The 26,841-nt window shown below is 41.1% G+C and overlaps 1 protein-coding gene across 1 annotated transcript in view; it reads right to left on the reverse strand.

Annotated features, from left to right (window-relative positions):
- UST (uronyl 2-sulfotransferase) overlaps window positions 1-26,841 on the reverse strand; it is a 617,990-nt gene that overhangs the window by 340,544 nt on the left and 250,605 nt on the right. Inside the window, exon 2 of the mRNA XM_077486689.1 lies at window positions 21,156-21,199. Coding sequence (XP_077342815.1) covers window positions 21,156-21,199 — 44 coding nt within the window. The remainder of the gene's footprint in view (window positions 1-21,155; window positions 21,200-26,841) is intronic.

Here is a 26,841-nt window from a genome sequence, read left to right on the forward strand (position 1 = left end):
GTGGCATGCATTTGTATTCAGGCCCCTTTACTCTGATACCCCTAGCTAAGATCTAGTGGAACCGATTGCCTCCAGAAGTCACTTAATTAGTAAATAGAGTCCACCTGTGTGTAATTTAATCTCAGTATGAACACAGCTGTTCTGTAAAGCCCTCAGAGGTTTGTTAGAGAACCTTAGTGAACAAACAGCATCATGAAGGCCAAGAAACACACCAGCCAGGTCAGGGATAAAGCTGTGGAGAAATTTAAAGCAGGGTTAGGTTCTAAAAAAATATTCCAAGCTTTAAACATCTTACAGAGCACTGTTTAATCCATCATCCGAAAATGGAAAGAGTATGACACAACCTACCAAGACATGGCAGTCCACCTAAACTGACAGGCCAGGCAAGTAGAGCATTAATCAGAGAGAGGCCTGTGGTAACTCTGGAGAAGCTGCAGAGATCCACAGCTCAGGTGGGAGAATTTGTCAACAGAATAACTATTAGTCGTGCACTTCACAAATCTGGCCTTTATGGAAGAGTGGCAAAAAGAAAGCAATTGTTAAAATAAAGCAATAAGAAGTCCTGTTTGCAATTTGCAAGAAGCCATGTGGGGGATACAGCAAACATGTGCAAGAAGGTGCTCTGGTCAGATGAGACCAAAATTTAACTTTTTGGCCTAAAAGCAAAACATAATGCGTGGTGGAAAATTCACAATGCACATCACCTAAACACACCATTCCCACTGTGAAACGTGGTGTCAGCATCATGTTGTGGGGATGCTTTTCTTCAGCAGGGCCAGGGAAGCTAGTCAGAGTTGATGGGAAGATGGATGAAGCCAAATACAGGGCAATCTTAGAAGAAAACCCGTTAGAATCTGAAAAAGACTTGAGACTAGGGTAGAAGTTCACCTTTCAGCAGGACAGAGACCCTAAACATACAGCCAGAGCTACAATGGAGTGGTTTAGATCAAAGCATATTTATGAGTTAGAATGACCCAGTCAAAGTCCAGACCTAAATCCAATTGAGAGTCTGTGGCAAGACTTGAAAATTGCTCTTCACAGACGCTCCATCCAATCTGACAGAGCTTGAGCTATTTTGCAAAGAAGAATGGGCAAACATGTCATTCTCTAAATGTGCAAAAATCTGGTAGAGACATACCCAAAAAGACTTGCAGCTGTAATTGCAGCGAAAGGTGGTTCTACAAAAGTATTGACTCAGGGGGGCTAAATACAAATGCAGATATTTTTTTGTAAAATAATTGGAACACCATTTATCATTTTCCTTGCACTCCAAAATTATGTGCCATTTTGTGTTGGTCTATCACATAAAATTCAAATAAAATACATTTGTGTTTTAGGTTGTAACATGACAAAATGTGGAAAATGTCAAGGGGTATGAATACTTTTCAAGGCACTGTATATTTCTGTTGCTACACATTGACAGTTGATAGAAATGATGCATACAGACAACAGAGGACTGCTTTCTCTCAGAAATAAAATATTTTTATTAATTTCCGTAAAAAATGCCTGAAAACCATTCAAGCCATAATACAGACACTGCAACTGTAAGTGTCATAATAGTAAAAGGTCTAGTTTCTTCAGTTACATTGTTATAGGACTGTCTGTACAGTAAATTTCCTAAGAAAATTACCGCACAGGATGCAAAAAGAAAGAAATATGCGCATACTTTAGAACTTTACCAGTTTTCAGCTTTGCTTGCAAACATTTATCATGCAAGATTTCAGTGAGCGAGTGCAAGTTATTGTAGTGTTTGTAATAATAGTTACCGTTAGCTCAAGCATACATACAAATATGAAGCAATAAATAACTAGGTAGTAAAGCTGTTACTTGTCATCCACTAGCTGAGAAAGCATGTAAACTATGTGCATGTTTATGTAACAGTCATAGAAAGGTACAATAACTCAGCATTAAAAGCAAAAGTTTACCAAGCTTACGAGTAAAGATAGGTTTGCAGTGTACTGGGAATGCAAAAAACTTTATTGCTGTGACTAGGATTACATTATTTATTTATTTTTTGCAGTTTAGTTTACAGTCAAAAAAATGTATTTATTTACATTAGTAACATCTTCTCAGAATACTATCAGCTATTATATAAGGTGAATGACAGTCAGGACCCCAAGGATAAACAAAATAGAAGGGGAAAAATCGAGCAATATCTTCGGAAGGTAGAGCTACCGAGGATAAAAGAGGAGGATGCTGGTATACTCGATAGGGATATTTCTATGGAGGAAATAGAGAGGGCAATTAAGGATAGCAAGAATGGGAAAAGTCCAGGGCCCGATGGGTACACGTCACTATACTTTAAAAAGTTTATGGGACCTTTGACACCTTATTTCTATCAGTATATGCATTCAATTGGGGGAGGAAGAAAGATACGTAAGGAAGCTCTGGGGGCCTTTATAACTATACTAGCAAAGGAAGGGAAAGACCCAACATTATGTTCCAGCTTTAGACCCATCTCTCTGATTAATGAGGATGTAAAAGTTTATGCAAGGATCCTGGCCGAGAGACTGAAACAATATATGCCAGATTGCATAGAAGGAGATCAGGCAGGTTTTGTACCAGGGAGGGAAGCGAGGGACAATATTTTGAGGACAACCCTTTTAATGCATGAAGCTAAAAAGAGGAAGCAGTCTTCCCTTTTTCTATCGGTAGACGCTGAAAAGGCCTTTGATAGGTTACAGTGGGAACATATGCTGCAGACACTACATAAATTTGGCTTTGGCCCAAGAATGTTAAGGTGGATAGAGGCTCTATACTCCAACACCACAGCTCAGATTCAGGTGAATGGAACTCTATCAAATTCTTTTGGGCTCTATAATGGGACACGTCGGGGATGCCCACTTTCTCCTTTACTTTTCATATTCTCTTTGGAACCTCTTTTGGCATCTATAAGAGCGAATCATGAAATTGAAGGAATAAAGGTCTTAGGGAACGAGCATAAGATATCTGCATTTGCAGATGATATTATGCTTTATATAACGAATCCTAAGCAGTCTCTCCCTAGGATCCTGCAGGAGTTCGACGAATACAGGAGTGTCTCGAATTTTAAGATAAATAGGGAGAAAACTGAGATACTAAATGTCTATACTTTCCCAAAGGAGAGAAGAGAACTTAGAGCTCTCTTCCCCTTTGTGTGGAAAGAGAGGGGCCTAAAGTATCTGGGAGTATACTTATCGACATCAGTAGCAAATTTATATCAGGATAACTATCTCCCTCTCCTAAATAGAATTAAACAAGATCTTAAAGGATATCCAGCACATAGACTGTCATGGTTCGGTAGGATAAGTGTAATTAAAATGATGATCCTCCCAAAAGCCTTATATATCTTCCAAAGTCTCCCGATTAATATCCCAAAGGCTTATTTTAAAATTATTAAATCCTTGATCCAGAAATTTATATGGAATAGAAGAGGAAGTCGTATTTCCTATAAGACAATGAGTAGACCTAAGGAAAAGGGAGGGATATCCCTTCCAGACTTTCAAAAATACCATATAGCAGCGGTAGTGAGGAGAATTTTGGATTGGGTTTACAATGCCCCATATAAAAAATGGGTATTACTGGAAGATAACATGAGTAAAGTTGTCCTGAATCAGACCATCTGGATTCCAATGAAGTTCAAAGGTCTCCCTAGAGGAATATCCCCGATTACAATGGAAACATTAAGAACATGGGATGGGGTACTTAAAGGTACAGTAAGACAAAATAATAGCCCCCTAATGCCCCTGTCAGGAAATAATTATTTTCCCCCGGGGAAAGAAAATAAAATGTTCTTAAAATGGACCCATAGGGACCAACTGAGATTAAGGGACGTGATAAAAGTAAATAGCTTGTGTTCTCTAGCGGAGTTACGAGAGAAATATGGTAGAACACCGTGGGACGGATGGAGATATAGACAACTCCAACACTTTGTAGAGTCCCTCCCTAAACCTCTCCGCTCAGGAGCCTAAATACCTGGGAAAAACGAATTGACCGAGGGGGATTGGGTAGACAGGGGATCTCTAAAATATATAGGATCTTAATAACTTTGATGGAGGATGAGGCTATGTCACCTCTGGGGAGATGGGAAGGCGAACTGAATCAATCAATTTCGGAAAAATTGAAAGGGAAAGTCATGGACTATATCCATTCCACTTCAATGGATACAAGGACAAAATAAATGAATTATAAATTAATGGTTAAGTGGTATTATGTCCCATCTAAAATGCATAAAATGAATCATGACCTATCACCCTTATGTTGGAGAGAATGTGGGAAGGAGGGAACTCATGCCCATATATGGTGGCAATGTAGCTTAATTCAGTCATACTATGAAGAAGTGCTGGGCCTAATTAAAGAGATTAATGGGACGGAAATAGAACTGGATCCCTGGAAATGCTTGTTCCATGCGACCGAGGGCCCTAGGGAAAAATATAGGACAGCACTTACCCCATTTTTGCTGAATGCAGCGAAAGAATTGATTCCGAGATATTGGAAAGTAAAGGAAATACCAGGGGTATGAGAATGGTTCAGGGAAATAGATAGAATGAGGATTATGGAAGAACTAATACATCTTCAAAGGGGGTAGGAACAAGATTCCAGGATACTTGGAGGAACTGGCTGGAATTTAGAAAGTCCTCAACTTATTTGGGAATTACGGGGGATGGGGGGAGCGTCTAGGGGGTCTGTCGCTGGATGTCTCCATAACCCTTGCCCCTTTTTTTTTTTTTCAGGGGGGGGGGGAATTGGTGGTGGGGGAGGGGAGGGGGGATTCCCCCCCCCCTTTTTTTAACACTTATATAAATTCATGGAAGGAGGGAGTGGGGATAGAGGGAGAGGAATCTCGACCTTATATATATATATATATATATATCACATATTGAAATTAAGAAAAGGAGTCACGGGGGAGAGGAAATAGTAAGGGTAAGATAAGATCACAAGAGGATAACTGGGATCACTAGGGTGAAGAAAGCTCTCCCTTTTTTTTTTTTTTTTTTTTTTATTAAGGATCAATCCGGCCGGGTACCCAATGTGGTACCGGAATGTGTCCTATCGGACCGTGTTGTCGGATAATCCGACTGTGTGGTATGCATCGGACTGATTCCGTCGGAATATCCGTCGGACCCAATTTTCCAACATTTTGAAAATATTTCCCGACCAACTGGTTCGATCGGACATACTCCGATCATGTGTAGAGAATTTTGATCGGACCAAGTGCCACGCATGCTCAGATCAAATTCCTACATCAAAGCTATTGGCTACTAGCCTGAACGTAGTCCCATCGTAACGAAATTACATCATTACGTTCTGAATGATCGGATTTTTTGACAACATAGTCCGACCGTGTGTATGCAACAGTTTCGGACAAGATCCGACGGACAAAATCCGACGGACAAAATCCGACGGATTTGGCTGTCGAAATCTCTGACCGTGTGTACAGTGGCTTACGCTCTAAATCTTGATGAAAGTCAACATCTACTGCAACATAAAGAATATACCACGACCTGTGACACAATAGGCAAATCTTGAGGGTGCAGACTGTGATGTTAAGATAAAAGGCTGTTTGTTAAACAATGCTTGGCTAAATTTATGAATAAAGACACAAGGTAAAAAGCACTCACCTATAGCAATGCCTATATTCAAAAGGAAAAAAAGAAAATCAGGAGTGCTGGTCCAGGCTGGGGAAAGCTTGTGACCATATGGTCGGTATCCACCAAGGGGCCTTGGCTCAGCCACATATCGAACAGCTGAGAGCCTGAACCAGCTGCCCCCCCCCAATGAGCACCATGGGGGAGGCAGGGGTTGGGGGCAGAGCAGAGAGCCAGTGACATTCACCAGCTCTGTGCTCACCGAGCACTGAGAACTGATCGATCAGCAGTGTTTGATCGCTTGGTTCCTAGAGCCGGCAAAGGACAGATGCAGCATCCGATGCTGCATCCACCTAGGTAAGTATAATTTCTAAAAACAAACTTTGGTTTTAAGGCCCATGACACACTTGTTGCTAGCAATTTGAATCCCTAGAGAGGGCATACTTACTACCTTACTGACTTAAAGCGGTATTAAAGGCTTGGTTTTTTGTTTGTTTTTTATTAACAAATATGGCATACTTGCCTGCTCTGCAAAGCTTTTGTACAGAGCAACCTGGATCCTCCTCTTCTCAGGTCCCAAATTGGCACTCAAGGCCACTCACAAACAGCAGTGTGCTCAGCTAAAAACTTACCAATGTGTGCTACAAAGGAGTGAATTGTACCTTCCAAATATAGGTTAGTTATCGGTACACGACTGAGCCTGATGTGAAACTAGGACACTAGGGCTGAAGTTTGCTGCCAGAAACATAACCAATAGCTACAGGGCTAAGGACCACAATATAACCTGGAGCCCCTCTATACCATTTTCTACTCTATCAAAGTTTAAGCATTTTGTGAATAACAGAAAAGATCTAAAATCTGTCTAGCAGACCAAGCGTTTGAAGATCTGCCAGGGATGAACCAGGGAAAAACTTAAAATTGCTTATGAATATGTACAATTATACGGAAAGGGTACAAATATTCAATTTGTTTCATGATGGATGGAAAATGTATTTTGTTCCTGCCAAGCTGAACAAGAAATACGTGTTTAAGAAAACTATGGGATCTGTTATCAAGGAGAGTTACCAACTAGGTTATAATTGAAGGCACCATGCAACTCACAAATACAGAGATGTAGAACTCAGGTTTCTGGTGACATGGTTTGTGTTACTGTGTGTTTTTAGAGCCTACTAGTTGGTCTGCTTTTATCTTGTGTTCATGTGCATGATTTTTTTCTCTGTTCTACTTTAACCTTTTCACTGCCAGATCCATAAGCCGTACGGGCCTACAGAGGTTCCTGCAGGTGGCCAAGTCGCAGGGCCTTAAAAGTCAGTAGCACCTTTTTTTTATTCTACTGGGCCTATGCTTTCAGAAAATATATGGTTTTGGGGGGGTTTTTCACAAATTCTGAATGCTGTAAGGGAAAAATTAAAACCTTCAGATTTTTTGAAAAATTTGCTTGGGTACATTTTTGCGTACATTCGCTTTTAACCATTTTGCAAGAAGGCGCAATGTAAAAATTACAAATATTTGTTATTTATTAACTCCATACAGGTTAAACTTTTATATTTAGTTGGAATTTAGCAGGAATTGTGTAAAATTAGCTGTGTTTTTATCTGCTAATAATGGTTTTAGGGTATTTTTAGCGAAAATCTTGATTTGATAAACATTTGCTCAAATACCGCAGGGTCTAAAAAATCAATAGCACCATCTTTTTATTCCAGAGCTCATATGCTTTCAGAAAATATATGGTTTGGGGGGCCCTTTACAAACTCTGAAAGCTGTAAGTGAAAAATGAAAACCTCCAGATTTTTGGAGAAATTTTTTGGTACTTCGATTTTCACCATTTTGAAAAAAGGCGCAATCTAACTCCTTCCCGTGCAGCTCTCGTTCTGGCACACCGTCATATGACGGCTCCCAAGAACGGGCACCCTTATGCTCTTTCACCATGTGATCGGTTGTGTCCAATCTGAGCCGGTCACATGTAAACAAGGAAGTGCTGGTAATCGGTTCTCCTCCTGACAGAGTGTGAGGAGAGGAGAGCCGATCAGCAGCATCTCCTCACAGGAGAGACATGTAGGAATGTAATCAGGGCACTGATCATCAGTGCACTGATTACAATAGTGCAATACACTTTCATCAATCAGTGCCCACCAATGCCAGCTATCAGTGCTCACCAGTGGCAACAATCAGTGCCCACCACTGCCCACAAGTGCCACCAATCAGTGCCCATTAGCAATGCCAGTCAGTGCTGGCAATCAGTGCCACCTATCAGTGCTACCCATCACTGCTGTCAATCAATGGCCATCAGTGTTGCCCATCAGTGCAACCCATCAATGCCCATCAATATCGCCTATTTGTCCCGCCTATCAGTGCCCACCAGTGCCGCCTATCAGTGCCCACCAGTGCCACCTATCAGTGCCCACCAGTGCCACCTATCAGTGTGACATATCAGTGCCACCTAATCAGTGTCCATAAGTGCCACCTCATCAATGCCCACCAGTTCAGCCTATCAGTGCCCATCAGTGCTTCCTCATCAGCGCAAATCAATGAAGGATTTTTTTTCAAAAATGTTGGTATTTTTTTTTGTAAAAAATTAAAAACCCAGCAGTGATTAAATACCAAAATAAAGCTCTATTTGTGTGAAGAAAATGATAAAAAATTGGGTACAGTGTAGCATGACCATGCAATTGTTATTCAAAGTGCAAAATGGCTTGGGCAGAAAGAGTATAAGAGCCTGGAAGGCAAGTGGTTACAATGTACAAATATTTGTTATTTATTACCTCAACACAGGATACGCTTTTATATTAAGTAGGGATTTAGTAGGAATTGTATCAAATTAGCTGTGTTTTTAGCTGCTAATAATGATTTTAGTGTATTATTTGCAAATATATTGTTTTGATAAACATTTGCGCAAATACCGCAGGGTTTAAAAAATCAGTAGCACCTTCTTTTTATTCTAGAGATCATATGCTTTCATAAAATACGTGGTTTTGGGAGTCTTTCACAAATTCTAAAAGCTGTAAGGGAAAAATGAAAACCTTCAGATTTTTTGATAAATTTTGATATTTACACTCTTGCGTCTTTTCGATTTTCACCATTTCGAAAAAAGGCGCAATTTAAAAATTACAAATATTTGTTATTTATTAACTCGATACAGGTTAAGCTTATATATTTAGTAGGAATTGTGTAAAATCTACTGTGTTTTTATCTGTGAATAATGGTTTTAGTGGATTTTTAGCAAAAATCTTGATTTGATAAACATTCTAATGGTCATGTGCTTTCAGAAAATATATGGGTTGGGGGTCTTTTACAAACTCTGAAAGCTATAAGTGAAAAATAAAAAAGCAAAGGAAACATTGCAAAAATAGTCTGGCCACCTGACTGTACAAAATGGAGCACAGGGCCTGGCAGCGAAAGGGTTAAAGCCTTGAGTAAAGGAGTTCTCTATGCACCAAAGTCTCAGGTCTCCGCTGCCTTAGTCATCCCAACATCTAGAGCTCATGTACACATAGCCGGCAGTCAAAACATTACTATCATGATCGAGGGAGGTTGAAGCTCCCCTAACTGCAGCATCTTCTAAACTCTGGCAAAAAAATATATATATTTGTGCATTGACACAGTGGCTTTTATGGAGTTGAGTTTAGGGGCTTTGGCAAAAAAAACACCAAAAGGTTTTCAAAGTAATTTATTAGGCAGCTCCGGGGGGTCTTCTTCCAACTTCGGGGTCTCTTTGGACTCCTTTGTGCTCTCCGGCACAAAGCACCCACCCCCCTTGTTGAGGGCATGAGACCTGGTATGGTTCGGGGGGGGGGGGGGGGAGCTCGCTCGTCCTCACCCCTTTTCCTGACTGGCCGGGCTGCATGGTCGGATAGGGGTCTGGTATTGATTTTGGGGGGACCCCCATGCTGTTTTTTCAGCGTAGGGGGTTCCCCTTAAAATTCATACCAGACCTAAGGGCCTGGTATGCTCTTGGAGGGAAACCCATGCTGCTTTTTTATTTAAAAATTGGAGTGGAGTTCCCCCTCATGATTCATACCAGACACAGTGCCTGATATTGGCTGATCCCTGCACCAGTGTGCAATGTCAGCAATGCTTGTCGCTCATTGGGAAAGGAATAAAACAAATTTTTCCTTTCCTGATGAGCGAGCCAGCTTGGCGCAATATCGCGGTCACCTACTGTAGGTGAGGTTGCTGGAGTATATACTGCTTAGAAAATCAAATTGTTTAGTAAATTAGCTGATTGTATGCAATAAAAGTTGTGTAACTCTCCATGTGCATCACAGATGTGTAGTAAATAATGTGAAAGTATGTTTTGACAGTTCAGGTCTGTGGGTGCTTTGTTGCGACAACATGCTAACATTTTCTTTAGCAAATGAGATCTAAAGCGGTTTTACTAATGCTAATTTTGCAAAGTAATTTGTTATGCAGCTTAGTGAATTGATGAAGCATAGTGAAAATTATCTTTATAGATGATTGGATGATTGAAATCATCCCAACTTCAGCTCATTCACTAAGCTGGTAAATGAAACCCACTGTGTCAGAAAATTAGCCATTTAAAAATTGTACACTGAAGACCAAAATGTACAGCTCTAGGTCCTATAAAACCCACAGTAATGAGGAAGGCCTGTTTCAGCTTGTGTAAAAAAAGTGTGAACAGTAAGTTTTGACAAAGCATTTGAAGAACTTTCAGCAAGCTTTGTTGAAGCTTTTAAAGTACCATTCAACGCCAGTCAGAAAATGTTGAACACAGATCCTAATGGGAGTGTTGATTGTCACTTTAAGCAAGCTGCTCGTAGGTTTCAGCAGGCTTTCATTGAGTTTCAGGAAGTTACTAGCAACTTGTTTAACCGCTTGCCAACCAGCCACCATCATTATACTGCTTCAGGTCGGCACATTCCCGTGAGCCATTGTAGCTATACATCGGCTCCTTTAAGCGGGATAGCAAGCGCGCAAAATCACCCGCTGCACTGGGGGTGCTGATGCTCGTGGCTGACAGTCACGATGAACGACGGCCACAAAGAATCGTGGGCACAAGAGACAGAACAGGGACGTGTGTGTAAACACACAAATCCCTGTTCTGTGAGGAGAGAAAGATTGTGAGTTCCTAATAGCTAGAAACCATGATCTGTCATCCCCTATAGTCAGTCCCTTCCCCCGGCAGTTAGAACACACAGTCAGGGAACACAGTTAACCCCTTAATTGTCCCCTAGTGTTAACCCCTTCCCTGCTAGTGACATTTATACAGTAATAAGATCTTTTTTATAGCACTGATAGCTGTATAATTGTCAATTGTCCCAAAAATGTGTCAAAAGTGTCTGTCTTAATGTCACAGTCATGATAAAAATTGCAGATCGCCAACATTACTAGTAAAAATAATAATAATAATAACAAAAATGCCATAAATCTATCCCCTATTTTGTAGACGCTATAACTTTTGCGCAAACCAATCAATATCCGCTTATTGTGGTTTTTATTACCAAAAATATGAAGATGAATACATATCGGCCTAAACTGAGAAAAAAAATAGATTTTTTTTTAAATTGGGAATATTTATTATAGCAAAAAGTACAAAATATAGTTTTTTTTTTTTATTGTCACAAATTTTGTTTGTAGCGCAAAAAATAAAAGCCACAGAGATGATCAAATACCAACAAAAGAAAGCTCTATTTGTGGGGGAAAAAATGACATAAATTTTGTTTGGATACAGCTTCGCACAACCGCGCAATTGTCAGTTAAAGCGACGCAGTACCGTATCGCAAAAAATGCTCTGGTCATCGAGCAGCCAAATCTTCCGGGGCTGAAGTGGTTAAAGTGGCAATCGACACTCCCATAAATGACCCGTGTTCATCTCTTTTAGCCCATGTGAAACAGGCCTTATGTACACATTGGGGTGTCACCATAATCAGATGTGGGTGTTCTATGAACACTGGTGTGCTCTTCCTCAGTGGCATATTTTTATTATTTTAAGAAAAACACTTACGGTACATCATCTTCCAATAAAATAATATGCATATACAGCATAATCCACAGTTGGACAATACACCTCATTCAATGCCTTTGTGTATTTACTGTATATTCTTCAATGTAATCTCTTCTCCTTCTTACATGTTTTTTCTTTTTGTGCTTTTAGTTTGCATTAGGCCTTTGAAACCGTAACTGTGGCCGAGGGACCCGTGGACCTGATCGCCGCCGGTGTCCCACGATCGGGTTACAGAGCTGAAGAATGAGAAGAGGTAAGTGTAAACAAACCTCTTCCCGTGCTTCCTAGTGAGCTTGTCACTGATCATCTGTTCCCCGTCATAGGGAAAGACGATCAGTGACATCACTGTCCCCTAGTGTTAACCCCTTCACTGCCAGTGACATTTTTACAGTAATCAATGCATTTTTAATCACACTGATCGCTGTATTAATGCCAATGGTCCCAAAAATGTGTCAAAATTGTCTGTCGTGCCTGCCATAATGTCAGTCACAATAAAAAATCTCTGATCACTGCCATTATTTGTAAAAAAAAAAAAATGCCATAAAACTATCCCCTATTTTGTAGATGCTATAACTTTTGTAAAGTATGTATAAGAATACGTATCGGCCTAAACTGAGGGAAAAAATGTTTTTTTATATATTTTTGGGGGATATTTATTATAGCAAAAAGTAAAAAAATATTGCATTTTTTTCAAAATTGTCGCTCTATTTTTGTTTATAGCGTAAAAAATAAAAAACGCAGAGGTGATCAAATACCACCAAAAGAAATCTCTATTTGTGGGAAAAAAAGGATGCCAACTTTGTTTGGGAGCCACGTCGCACGGCCGCGCAATTGTCAGTTAAAGCAACGCAGTACCGAATCGCAAAAAGAGGCCTGGTCCTTTAGCTGCAAAATGGTCCGGGGCTTAAGTGGTTAAAGATTCTGCACACAAGCTGTGTAGTGCCAGGCAGGCTACCTAGTAAAGATCTCAGAATGCCAGTGTTGACAGAAGAGGATAACAGCATTATAGCAGGCAATACACTGTTAGATTCTTTGCATTCAGTCTGCAGGCTAACATATTCCTTCATGCATGCATCCTCCTCCTGCTCAGCCTTGTATACTGACAGCCATTGCCAGCGGCTGTCAGAAAACCCAGACAGCCTCTGCATTAAATTGGATGCAGCCACTGTTTTATCTGACAACCATCTCCTTGGCTCCTTCATTTGTTCAATTGAAGGATGTTGGGTGGGAGGGGGCTAACAACCATCCACATACCCAAATTTCATCAATCTGGAACTGGCCAAAATTTGCTATGACCAGCTTTAGAGTGCACTTATCTTTCATTACTCACAGTAAAGTACAGTACAGTACAGTTTTGAACCAAGTGGTCTTTTCTCAAGCAATCTATATATTAGAATGAACCATACATACAAAGAAAGCCCCTTAGAAAATTTGTGTGTAGTGATATTTTATTGCATCATGTGTTAGCAGAAATGAAGCTCAATTTACATGACTACAATGTTCTTCATTTTTCATAACAGAGGTTATTTTCAGCAATGAAACTGCAAAAATGACAGTAAAGTAGCTCAAAAAATAATTATTATACCAAATTTGCATCATGGTTTATTGAACTAAGCCCATCTTCTGTCTGTTTTGTCATATACACTGTATATTATTTGAATAGACAACCAACAACTTGCATGTAGTAAAAAAAATGACAACAAGTACTCTTTATGAAGTAAGAACAGAACACAATGAATTATACTCAACTTAAAGCGGGAGTTCCGCCGTTTTTTTTTTTTTTAAAGTCAGCAGCTACAAATACTGCAGCTGCTGACTTTTAAAATAAGGACACTTACCCGCCCAGCGTGCCCGCGATGTCGGCACCCGAAGCCGATCTCTCGATCGGCTCTCGGGTGCTGCCGCCGCCATCTTGGGTATGGGAGTCTGGAAGTGGAGCCTTCCGGCTTCACTTCCCGGTTCCCTACTGCGCATGCGCGAGTCGCGCTGCGTAATAAGGATGGTCCCCGCTGTCTCTGGGATCCGTGTGTTTCCCAGCAGACAGCGGGGGACCCGCAGGAACTGGCGTAAATATCCGCAGATTCTGCGGATATCTATGCCGGAAGTGGGTGCAAATACCTGTACTGTACAGGTATCTGGACTCCCCTCCCCCCCTGAAAGGTGCCAATTGTGGCGCCGGAGGGGGGGAGGGTTCCAATGAGCGGAAGTTCCACTTTAGGGTGGCGCTCCGCTTTAAAGCTAATTTTAAAATGTCGCTCAGTTTTGTGCTTTTATATTTCTTTTATTTAAAGTCATAGTGTAAAATGTATATTCTTTCTATACCGTTTTGTCTTTGGAAGAGGATTATGTGGGAGGCCCACCCATGAGATGTTTGCCATAAGCCAATGTCCAAAAACAGCACTAGACTGGGATACTCTTGTCCTACCAGAGGAAGCAAGATGAATGTGCCCGCCTTCTAGGGGCATAGAAGTGAGCTACAGTGGCATGTGGCTCTAATTTACTGCAGTGGTTTAACTGGCTGATGAAATAGGGATAGTTTGTTGAAAACATATTTTTGACCACCACCGCTTTTAGTATCAGGGTAGCTGACCACTGGAAGTAATAAGACTACAGCGCTACCTAAACCTATTGGTGCAAAGTCTGGCTGGATGGATGGATGGGGACAGAGGGATAACGTTAAAGTAGAAGTCCAGCCCAACACTAAAATCCCTGCATCTACAGACATCCACGATCTAACACTAACTTATCTAGCCCTGTAAAGATTAAATCAGTATACATACTTTTTTAAGCCGATCCGGTCCGACCTCCTTTGGCAGAAGCTCTGCAGAAGAGACAGCCGACAACGGTTGTGAAATTAATGGGAAGTGACGTCACCCATAGATACTATGGGGCTTCCATTGTTGGCTGCCTCCTCTGCACCAGCCTACACAGCAAAGCCGCAGCTGACGGCTCAGCGTGGGATTGGGTCGAATCGGCTTTAGAAAAGGTGTGTATACTGATTTTTTTCTTTACAGGGTTAGATAGACTAGTGTTAGATTGTTGATGTATGTAGATGCAGGGATTTTAGTGTTAGGGTGGACTTCTACTTTCATTACAGTCATTGAGAGGCTTGTCTCACCAGATCCAAGTGGGAATCCTCTGACGAGTGGCCCTTGTCTGCAGAGATCGGCAGCTGGTAAAGGCAGATCTGCACCTGGAAGCTGCTGGAGAAGGAAGCATGGCCACTGTCAAACTGAAATGCAAGTTCCCTACGATGCGGCTGGGCGACTTCTGGGATTACTTTGGCAGCTCAGCTGAAATTGGCTCCACTCAGTTCAACTCTGTGATCTTCGGCGATGTTATCACTACATTGGTGGGGAGCATGACTATGCATTTCAGGGGTGGACACACCCCTTTGTCAGGCCTGAAGGAATCCCTCTGAAGACAAGGGCTGCTCAATGAGGGGTTCCACTTGAATCCTGCGATATGCTGACCTTTTTCATGTATGCAGTGAGTGTAATTTGATATTTTTATCATTGCTTTTAATTAAATAGTTTACACTTAGATGGTGGAGTCCTCTTCTGCTCAGACGATCTCCTCACGGATCTCAAACTTACTGAATGACATACCGATATGGATGTCACACCACTTCCTCAAACTCAATCTTTCTAAAACTGATCTTGTTATATTTCCTCCTTCACAGTCCCCCTTCTGTGACTTCACCACTAATATCAACAATACAACCATTGGTCCCTCCACACATGCCAGGGTGCTGAGTGTAATCCCTGACTCTGACCTCTCCTTCAGCCCTCATATCCAATCACTGGCTAAATCATGCCACCTTAACCTCTGCAACAACTCCAGAATTTGACCCTTCCTGACTAATGACACCACAAAGCAACTTATTCACTCCTTGATTATTTCCCGCCTTGACTACTGCAACTCTCTCCTTAATGGCCTGCCCTTAAGCAAGCTATTCCCCCTTCAGTCTATTATGAATGCTGCTGCTAGACTAATACACCTCACTAACCGATCCGTGACTGCTGCGCCTCTCTGCTAATCCCTTCACTAGCTTCCCCTACCCACCGTGTAAAATGCAAAATGCTAACCATAACATACAAGGCCATTCACAACATCACCCCCATCTACATCACCAACCTCATCTGCAGATATCGCCCAAATCGTCCCCTCCGCTCCTCCCAGGATCTGCTGCTCTCTAGCTCTCGTTACCTCCTGCCATGCTCATCTTCAGGACTTCTCCAGAGCCTCTCCCATCCTCTGGAACTCCCTGCCCCGGTATATCTGATCAGCCCATACCCTGTCCACCTTTAGGAGATCCCTGAAAACTCATTTATTCAGGGTAGCCTATCCCACACCCACCTAACTGTCCCCGAACCACCCCCATCAAATCATTCTCTGCAGCTATTACCTTTTGTACCACCACCCCCTCCATTTAGAATGTAAGCTCTACGAGCAGGGCTCTCCTGTACCTTTTGTATTGAACTGTACTGTAATTGTGTTGTCTCCCTTATACATTGTAAAGCACTGTGTAAACTGTTGGCGCTATATAAATCATGAATAATAATAATAATAACATTCTGGGAGTAAATTTTGATACAGTGGTTAGTTCAGCTTTAGATTCAGATCATTTTTCTAAATTAATACCTTCATTGGGGAATCTGTTTTTGGTAAGATATGCAATACAGGAATTGAGGCCATGGGAACAGCTACTTTAAATAATGTGTTTTATCAGGGTTGCCAAAGTTATTTGTTTAGAGGGGATGTGTCAGTTCAGACTTTCACAGATATTTTAACCATATTAATAAGTACTGAAATAATGTGACAATGGGCAGGGTTGTTTTACCCACATCTGCTGTCACAATCCATCCATCAATTCCTCTAGGATGCTAAGTATGGTACATGTTATACCCTAAATACAGGTGTAACATGTTCAGAAAGTAAACTTATCCTTTAAAAATAAAAATAAATAAAAATAATAAATATGACCATTGAATAATAATATTGTGCGCATACATTGCATAAATGTGCAAATACCATGCCAGGCTTTAATTTGATATAAAATATCATATACCATCCAAAATCCAAATTCAGATATTACCTTCTCAGGGTATATCCACTGCATATATCACGAAAACCATATGAATGTAGTGCCAGATATTAACTTTAACACAAACTAATGTGCAATATATTCAATATGAATCATATACAGTTAGGTCCATTAACTGTAGATTTAAAAACAGGCACAATTTTCATACTTTTGCCTCGGTATGCCACCAGAATGAAATTCAAACAAAACAATCCAAATTAATTTCACATGCAGACTTTCAGCTTTAATTCAAGGGGTTGAATGTAAATATCAAGTGCAAATTTTAGGAACTGCAACCATTTTTATACATAGTCCCCCATTTTCAGGGGCTCAAGTGTAATTGGACAAATGAATATAATCATAGATAAAATTTCCTTTTAATATTGTGTTGAGACTTTTCTATTTGCAATGACTGCCTGAAGTCTGGAACCCATGGACATTACCAAGGACTGGGTTTCCTCCTTTCTGGTGCTTTGCCAGTCTCTAACTGCAGCTGTCTTCAGTTGTTCTTTGTGGTTCTTTCTGCCTTTAGTTTTGCTTTCAGCAAGTGAAATGCATGCTCATTTGGGTTGAGATCAGATGACTGACATGGCTATTGCAGAATATTCCACTTCTTTTCCTTCAAAAGTTCCTGCATTGCTTTTGCATTGTGTTTTGGATCATTGTCCACCTGTACTGTGAGGCACCGTCCAATCAGCTTTGCTGTATTTGGCTGAATCTGTGCTGACAATATATCTTAACACTGCAGAATTCTATCACATCATCAATTAACACCAATGACCCAATGCCACTGGAAGCCATGCATGCCCATGCCATTGCACTGCCTCCAAACGTATTCCAATCTCTGAAACAAAACACCTGAGCGCAGGAGAATTACTTTGCATCACACTGTCTCCACCATTTTTACAGATGAAGTTGTGTGCTTTGGATCATGAGTTGTTCAAAGCCTTCTCCACACTTTTTTCCTTTCTGTCATTCTGGTACAGATTAATCTTAGTTTCATCCGAAGAATGCTTTTCCAGAACTGGACTGGATTTTTTAAGATGTTTTGGGCAAAATTCTAATCTGACTTTTCTATTCTTCAGGTTTATGAATGGTTTGCACCTTGTGGTGAACCCTCTGTATTTGCTCTCTCTTGATTGTAGACTTTGACAATGTTACTCCCACCTCCTGGAGAATACCCTTCACTTGTCTGGATGTTGTGAATGGGTTTTTCTTTACCATAGAGAGGATCATGTGATCATCTACCACTGTTGTCTTCCATGGATGTCCAGGCCTTTTTTTTTGTTGCTGAGATCACCAGTCTATTCTTCTTTCCTCAGACTGTACCAAACTATTGATTTTTGCCACTCCTAATGTTGCTCTTATCTCTATGATGGATTTGTGTCATTTTTGAAGCCTTACAATGGCCTGTTTCACTTACATGGACAGCTCCTTTGAAAGCATTATATAGGTTCCCAGCAATAGATCTCAAATGTAAATGCCACACTTAGAATCAACTCCAGAACCTTTACCTGCTTAATTGATGAAGAAATAACAAAGGAGTAGTTGTATGGACCCAACTGTATGTGCATTAAATGTATAGAGAAAAGTTCATGTGGAACAAAAAGTCTGGACACCAAAGACAGAGAAACTGTTCCCAGATTCTTCATAGTATACCATATACATCCAAAATACTAACACATGGAACCCCATCCGTGCACACCACTCTATCTATGCGAAGTAGAGGCTTACCGAAAAAATGGTGACCCTCAAATTAAAGAGTGGTCAAAAACAGCTTTGTATAGAAATACACACTGGCTCCTGTTTTATCCAGAAATGTAGGCACACCAAGGCAAATGACACCCATCACCTCTACAGTCTTCTACATCAATTCAAAGTAGGTTTAAAAAAAAAAACAGTTTTGTATAAAACCAAACATCCGATATTGCCCACATCCAATATGGCCACCATTTGGCATGCTTGCAAGGTGACGTATACCCTGGCTTCTTCCAACGCAATTCATCACATGTGATATCAGGGCTTCAGAGCCCATCACAATGCATTTATATAATAAATCTAAATGGAGAAGATTGGCACTGATTGGTGATCCTTGACTAGAGATTATGCAAATTAGCTGTTGCCTGGAGACCATAAGATGGCCATATTAAATCACTAAAAAACTACCCATAAACATATAGATGCTAATGCTGATAGTTCCATCTGGACTATTTACAGCCCCCGAGAGGTTAAAAAGTATAAAGCCCTCCAGGGCAATACTTATCCCAATACCACACTGGTAGCACAAAAAGCAATATTTATAACAATATGTGCTGCCAGAAACAGAAGTAGAGACTGGCATAGCCCTAGTCTGCTCCAATATTTACTTATCATAGCACCCTGTTTATCAGAGATTCCATAAGCTTTAAAAAGTATGTGCAGTCACTGCAAGTGTTGAGGTCCTTAACCACTTCAATACAGGGCACTTTCGCCCCCTTCCTTCCCAGCCCAATTTTCAGCTTTCAGCGCTCTAGCGCTTTCAGTGACAATTGCGCGGTCATGCTACACTGTACCCAAATGAAATTTTTATCATTTTGTTCGCACAAATAGAGCTTTATTTTGGTGGTATTTATTCACGACTCCGTTTTTTATTTTTTGTGATATAAGCGCAAAAAAGCGGAAATTTGGAAAAAAAAAACAATATTTTCTTTTTTCTACTTCAATAAAAATCCAATAAAATCAAATTTTGTCATAAATTTAAGCCAAAATGTATTCTGCTACATGTTTTTGGTAAAAAAAAATCCGTTAAGTGTATAATAATTGGTTTGTGTGATCACGGACATATGTACGCAAATGATCATGTACATATGTGTGCAGGTGATCACGTACATATGTGTGCAGATAATCATTGGGACATGTGATTTTAGTGGGACATATGTGGGGGACATGTTTTTATTATTAGGGACATGTGTTTTTATTATTTGGGGACATGTATGTTTTGGGGACATGTGTGGGGACATTGTGTTTATACTGTGTGATGTGTTTACTGTGTGGTGTGTTTACTGTGTACACTAGACTGGTGATCAGTGAGTAAAAAGCTGTAAAAAGCAGCTCATACTCACTGATCAGCAGCCAGCTGCAGCGATCTGCTCTCCTCTCCACAGCGATGACTTCTGTGTGAGGAGAGGAGGAGCCGATTGCCTAGCAACCGGCTGTTTGTTTACATCACATGACGGCCGTGATTGGACACGGCCGTCATGTGATCAGGAGGGCCAATCACAGAGCCCTCCTGCCGATCTGAGATGCGCCGTGTCCGGGTGACACGGGCGCATCGGGATCGCGCCGCTGCGCGGGCGCGCGCGCGATCCCGCTACTCCTGAATGACGTTCCTGAACGTCATATCAGGAGTAGGCGGCTCCCACCCGGCCGTATATGTGCATTGGCCGGGTGGGAAGTGGTTAAGGCACAAAAACGTTAATTTAAATATATTCCAAATATATAATATATTCAATAGTAACAAAGGATATAAATCCACTTTGTGTGCACCGAATCCTCTTACAAATCCAGATAATGTAAAATAGATGACAGCCCTGTGTCTCGTGTCCTGCAATAAACCCTACTTCAGGAGACTGCTGTTGCCCAAAATATCTGAATACAAGATATAAAATAAAAATTGAGAAAAAAAGGAGCACTGTCTAATTGCATTTTTTTTTAACCAAACATATGTAGTAGAATACATATTGGCCTAAACTGATTAAGAAATACATTTTTTTTTACTTTTTTTTTTTGAATATTTATTATAGCAAAAAGCAAAAATATATATTTTTTTTACATTTTTGGGCTTTCTTTTATAGCGCAAAAAATAAAAACCGTAGCAGTGATCAAATACCACCAAAAGAAAGCTCTGTTTGTTGGGAAAAAAAGGACACACATTTTGTTTTGGTACAACATTGCACGATTATTTATTTTCGAGGAGGAAGTTTTTACGTTTTTAAATTTCTTTGTTTTTTGGATTTAAGATTTTATTATTTAAAGAGTATCTTTTTTTTGTCAGCTCTTACTAATTATGTATATGGAATTAAAGTGGTTGTATACTCAATTTTTTAACTTTTACCTACAGGAAAGCCTATAATAAGGCTTACCTGTAGGTAAAAAAAATATCTCCTAAACCTGTACGGTTTAGGAGATATTCCCCTCGGTATGCGCCGCTGACTGCAGCGGCGCATGCGCACAAGGGGATTCTCGGCCTGAAAATCCGGCAGTGACCGGCCGGCCGGAATGAACTGGCAGAAGGAACAGAAAGTTATCAGCTCATAAGATTTCAAGAGGTTTTTTTTTTAACTGTGTATTTTGCAGACAGAGCAGACAAGAGACGTTAATTATTAGGGCTTACATACACTTTAAGATTCCAGCCAAAATGTAAGAGGGGGGGTTGATATTAATGCCCGATTCTTCCTAAAAGGACTAGGTATATTGCAGGCATGGTTATTACATTAAACATCAGGATTGGAAATAGCCTTTGGAATCTGCAATAAACCAGAATTCGTACATTTATTATTACCTTTGGGGTGGGAGGGCCATGATCATCCAAAAATGTTGAATTACCTGAAAAAATAAGAAAAGAAAATAGTTTAGTTTAGAAGCAATATTTTCAGGAAAATATACACTAAAATGAATTATAGTGAAAACAAACAGAATATTATACCAATTTTTGTTTAAGATATAAAAAGATAGGGTTGCACTGAGTAAACCGTTACCAAATATGTCAAGTCTTAAAATTGCGCATGTGAAAAAAAAATGGTACCTAAAATTCTACATAGGTGATGCTTTAAAAGCCTTTACAGGTCATCTGTTTGGAGCTAACCATGAACTATGGCCCTAGAATTATCGCTCTCACTCTGACATTTGTGACAATATTTCACATTGCGATGCAAAAGATGTTTGCATACACTTGTTCCCCCCTATACTGTACTTTTTGTATGGGGTGTATGGAGGTGATTTATATATATTTTTTAGACTTAGAATAAAAGTTAACATTTTTTTTTTATTATAAGGGGGCTAATTGATAGAATAGAAGTAGTTAAAGTTGTATTCTGGGGAAATTAAATACTACATTTACAGTGGGGCATCACCCACACTGCAAGGGTTACATTTTATTTGATTTTTTCATGAGGTACCATTAAAAATAACCATGTCCCTCACTCGAGCAGCCTTCCTCCTCTCTATGCGATCACTCCCCCAGAGCCGTACATCAGCTGCACGCTGATGTTATCACGTACAATGCAGGACCAGCAATTCTGTATTATAAGGCCTCGTGCACACAGGGAATATTTACAGCTGCTTTTAGCAGCATCAGACTTTTTTTTTTTGCAGCTTAAAAATGCCTCTCCATGTTATTCTAATGGCACACAGCAGACCTAGCATTACACCAGGAGAGAACTTTGAGGGAGAAGACAGTGCAAAGAGAAGACCCAGCAGAAGAACGCGGAGAGAAAAGAACCAGAGAGGGCAGAAGACATCAGCGGAGAGAGAAGTAGAACCAGAGAGGGGGAGAAGACATCAGCGGAGGAGGGAGAAGAACCGGAGGATGAAGGCATCGCTGGAGGGAAAAGAGATCGGAAGATGCCGGAGCTGCCTTAATAAATTATAAGCCCCCCACCCGCAGACCCTGACAACCACTGGCAAGAGTTGTCAGGAAGAGGCCCTTGTCCTCATCAACAGATGAGGACAAGGGCCACTCCAGACGACGTCCAATGACGAAACGCGTAGGGCGTTGCCTAACGTACACACTCTCTCCCACAAGGCGGTGGTGGTTTGTGATGCTTATGAGCGATTTTTATTCTGTGTTTATGTGAGTAGCCATCTGTTTGCATATAATAAAGGCGCCAATTTTAAAAACAATATTGCACTATGGATGTTCTATATCTTCTTTTATAAAAACGAGGAAACGAGGAACTGAATACCAACCGGACCAGCTCCACACAGCGACACAGGGGCTTACACTGTGGAAGCAAGTTAACCCCTGCAGGGGCAGGGGAGCTGGTGAGTGCGGCTATTTGCTTCAGGCACGAAAAAACGCACCGGTTGAGATTCAGAACAAACCAGGCACTGGGCACAAGTCACCTCTATTGAACTTTTGTAAAAATCCTTTAGCCTAAACCCTTTTTTGCACGAAAGTCATTTTGAACATTTTTGCTTTGCTTTATATTTTCAGTTTTTTGCATTTTTGTGATTTTTAAAGATATTTTCTTAATGTATATTTCTTGGCTTTGAAATGGTTGTTGGAAGAAGATGATTTAAAATGTATAGGTTGTAAATGCACGTATCTTGCACTATAGTACGCAAGCACTTTTTTGCACTTTTTGCACCTTTTTGCACAGTTATCAATTTTATTAATTCTCAAATGTTTCCTTTACATTTTCAGTATTTTGAATTGTGATCTAACATATTAGAACATACAAACACTAGCACTTTAAGATAATAATTTAGTATGCGATTTATTATGCGATTTCTTGCACAGCCATAGGAGAGCGAGATAACTATCATCTTGATACTTACATGTTTCTCCAAACTTTTAGGTTGGGGTCTTTTGGTAGTGGCAGCCCCTTACATGCAACTTAATTCTAAGCGACTTAAGTATATATTTTTTCCTAAAACATTTTGTTCCCATAGCGCACCCTACCCCCCTTTTTTCTCAAGGTGCTTTTGGGCAGGGGGCACAGGGCCCCCTTGCCCCAAAGCACCCACCCCCCCATGTTGACGGCATGTGGCCTGGTATGGTCCAGGAGGAAGGGGCCACTTGCTCCCCCCCACATCCTGACCTACCGGGCTGTGTGCTCAGATAAAGGTTTGGTATGGATTTTGGGGGGCCCTATGTAATTTTCTTGGCATGGTGGTTTCCCTTAACCACTTTCAGACCGGACCATTTTGCTGGTCAAAGACCAGACCACTTTTTGCGATTCGGCACTGCGTCGCTTTAACTGACAATTGCGCGGTCATGCGACGTGGCTCCCAAACAAAATTGACGTCTTTTTTTCCCACAAATAGAGCTTTCTTTTGGTGGTATTTGATCACCCCTGCGGTTTTTATTTTTTGCGCTATAAACAAAAATAGAGTGACAATTTTGAAAAAAACTCATTATTTTTTACTTTTTGTTATAATAAATATCCCCCAAAAATATATAAAAAAACATTTTTTCCCCTCAGTTCAGGCCGATACGTATTCTTCTACATATTTTTGGTAAAAAAAAATCACAATAAGCGATTATTGATTGGTTTGCGCAAAAGTTATAGCGTTTACAAAATAGGGATAGTTTTATAGCATTTTTATTAATAATTTTTTATTTATTTTTTTACTAGTAATGGCGGTGATCAGCGATTTTTATTGTGACTGCGACATTCTGGGGGACCCATGGGACATTTTTGACACATTTTTGGGACCATTGTCATTTATACAGTAATCACTGCTATATAAATGCAGTGATTCCTGTGTAAATGACACTGGCAGTGAAGGGGTTAACCAGTGGGTGGCAGTGTAGGGGTTAAGTGTTCCTAGGGGTGTGTTACTAACTGTGGGGGGGTTGGGCTTTCATTTAGTGAACACTGATCTCTGCTCCAATCACATGGAGCAGAGATCAGCATCACTAGTTGCTAGGCAGAATGGAGAAATGCTGTTTACACGGCATTTCCTCCATTCAGCCATCCCGTGAGACGATCGCGGGTATGCCCACGGCGATCGAGTCCGCGGGTCCCGCGACCGGACTCGCGGGGGTCCCGACCAGCGCGGGAGCGTGCCGGCGCCGGCATGCTCCCGATGGCAGGGCGGCATTGAAGATTGGATGTACATGTACGCCAATATGCCTGCCCGTGCCATTCTGTCGACGTACATCGTCGTGCGCTGGTCGGGAAGTGGTTAAAATCCATACCAGACCATAGGGTCTGGTATCATCCAAGGGGGAACCCCATTTTTTTTTCAATTTTGGCTAGGTGGTTCCCCTTCTAGATCCTCAAAGCACAAGCCACACCGCAAGTCAGATCGACATGTTTCAACTTCTGGTGCAACTTCTATTCAAATCAATAGGCTCCCATAGGAAACCAATGACTTTGAATAAAGGCAGAGAAATGCTGATAAAAGCTAGCGCGGCTAAACGTGCATTAACGCCAATGCAAAGAGCTACTAAAAGCACGTTTTTACAACCGCTTTTTCCTGGCGTTAGGGGCCAACCCATAACTCAAACTTTTGGAGGTTTGAAGTTCACTATGGCTGAATTTTCATGCTGTAGACTTGCAGATCTCTTGCTGTAGACTCACCACTGCAACTTTGCTCTTGTTAGAGACTTGCAATGCCAAGTTTGCTACAAATTGGAAAAGTGTCAACTAGAACTCGTGCGTCAAACGCTCTGCAAGTGTACAGCATGTTAACAGACTTACAATCCAACACTGCCACAAATTTGTTGCAAATTATCCTTGCTATCTGTGTGGCAAAATTTCAGTAAACCTGTGGCCATTCCCTTTCGTGTGAAGCCGATCCAATGATCGACTTCTCAAGAATGGGCTTGTTGGAAAACTTTTGCTTGATTGGCGCTGCAGCCAATAAGGAACTTGCATCTCTCTTCAACATTTAGCTAAAAAAGTTGTCTACTATAAGTAGTTCTACCAAATTTTTTTTTTATTTCCATGCTTCACAAATTTCTTAGGGTTTTTTTGTGTTCATCTGTTCTGATCTGTTGATTTATTGTGGTAATTAGGCAATTTAAAAGCTAATCATCACATCACCCTTATGGAATGCACTATTTTGGACTCTCAAATGGTACTTAAATTGAAGCAAAATATTTATGAAATAGCAGTTGATAATCACTGTGGTCTCATCTACGTAGGAAGCTTGAAGTTACATTTGGCCCTGTGAACCAGCATATCATTAAAAGCAATGATTCACATTATGCAAAATATAAGTGTGCAGAGCTGTGCGAGAGTATGATATACAAGCATCCTGGTAAGCAGAAAGTTTTCAAAACTGGGTGAATCAGTTAGGAAAAAATTAAAGTGTTTGTAATTTTGTTAAATAACAAACGAGTTTATACTTGCCTGCTCCAAGTCTCCTCTTCTGTTGTCCCTCTCAGCGCTCCTCCTCTCTGATGAGCGCCCCCATAGAAATTCACTTTCTATGGGGGCACTTGTGCAGCCTCACTCCCAAGCTTCATTGTCTGTATCTATATGTCTGTGTCTGTCCCACTCTTCCTGCTCCCTCATCACTGGCACCAATGAATCCCGCTGCCTCAGACATGCACAACTATCGATCGAATGGAGCCTCAGGTAAGTACGGGGGGGGGGGGGTACTGATGCCTGAACATTTTTTACTTTAAGGCAAGTAATGCATTAAAGTGATTGTAAAGGATTTTAAAGAAAAAAAGCAAACATGTCTATAATGGAATTGCACTGAGCGGCCATGAACCTCCCCTTCTTAGGTCCCCCCTCCCAGCCCCTACTCTCTGTCCAGTCCCCCAATGGGAAGCCACTTCCCATGAGGGCTCTCGTGTGTGCTCGCTCCCGAGGCCTACTGCTTCGTCCATTAACTGAGACACCAGGACTCGGCCCTGCCCCCCACCACTCACAAAGCCAGCGTGACACAGAAGAGAGGGGAGAGAAGATGTGTACAGCGCTTGATTGAATGAGGGCTCAGGTAAGTATAAGGGTGGGATGCTGATTCCTAAATATTTTTTACCTTAATGCAAGGAAGGCATTAAGGTAAAAAATGTTTAGGCTTTAGAACCACTTTAAGGTAAAAAAATATTTAGGTTTTTGATTCACTTGCAATATTATAATTTAAGCAGCCCTCAAATTTTCCACTCCCATTTTGCTTGTGGAAAATGAAAAAATCTCCCAGCGATCACCGTGGTGGAAGAGAGCATGGAGGAAGAGGAGAGCCGTGGGATCACTGTGTGGTTGAGCACGCTGAAACAGCTTACATTGAAATTGCCTCAGCTCTGCTCGTCATTACACACAGCCCACCTCCTCCTAACCCTGCGCCTGTGATAGAGCGTTCTGTCTATCACAGGTGTGGGGTTAGGAGGAGATGGGGCAATGGGGGCACAGTGAGGCTGCAATGGGGGAACGGTGAAGCTGCAATGGGGGCACGGTGAAGCTGCAATGGGGGCACGGTGAGGCTACAATGCGCGGTGAGGCTGCTTTGATGGGCACAGGTGAGCCTGCATTGATGGTCGTTGATAAAGCTGTTGTTAATATTTTGTT

The sequence above is a fragment of the Lithobates pipiens genome, unplaced genomic scaffold (assembly GCF_037356315.1).
Source record: "Lithobates pipiens isolate NorthernLeopardFrog02 unplaced genomic scaffold, aLitPip1_a1.2 Scaffold_18, whole genome shotgun sequence".
NCBI classification, from domain to species: domain Eukaryota; kingdom Metazoa; phylum Chordata; class Amphibia; order Anura; family Ranidae; genus Lithobates; species Lithobates pipiens.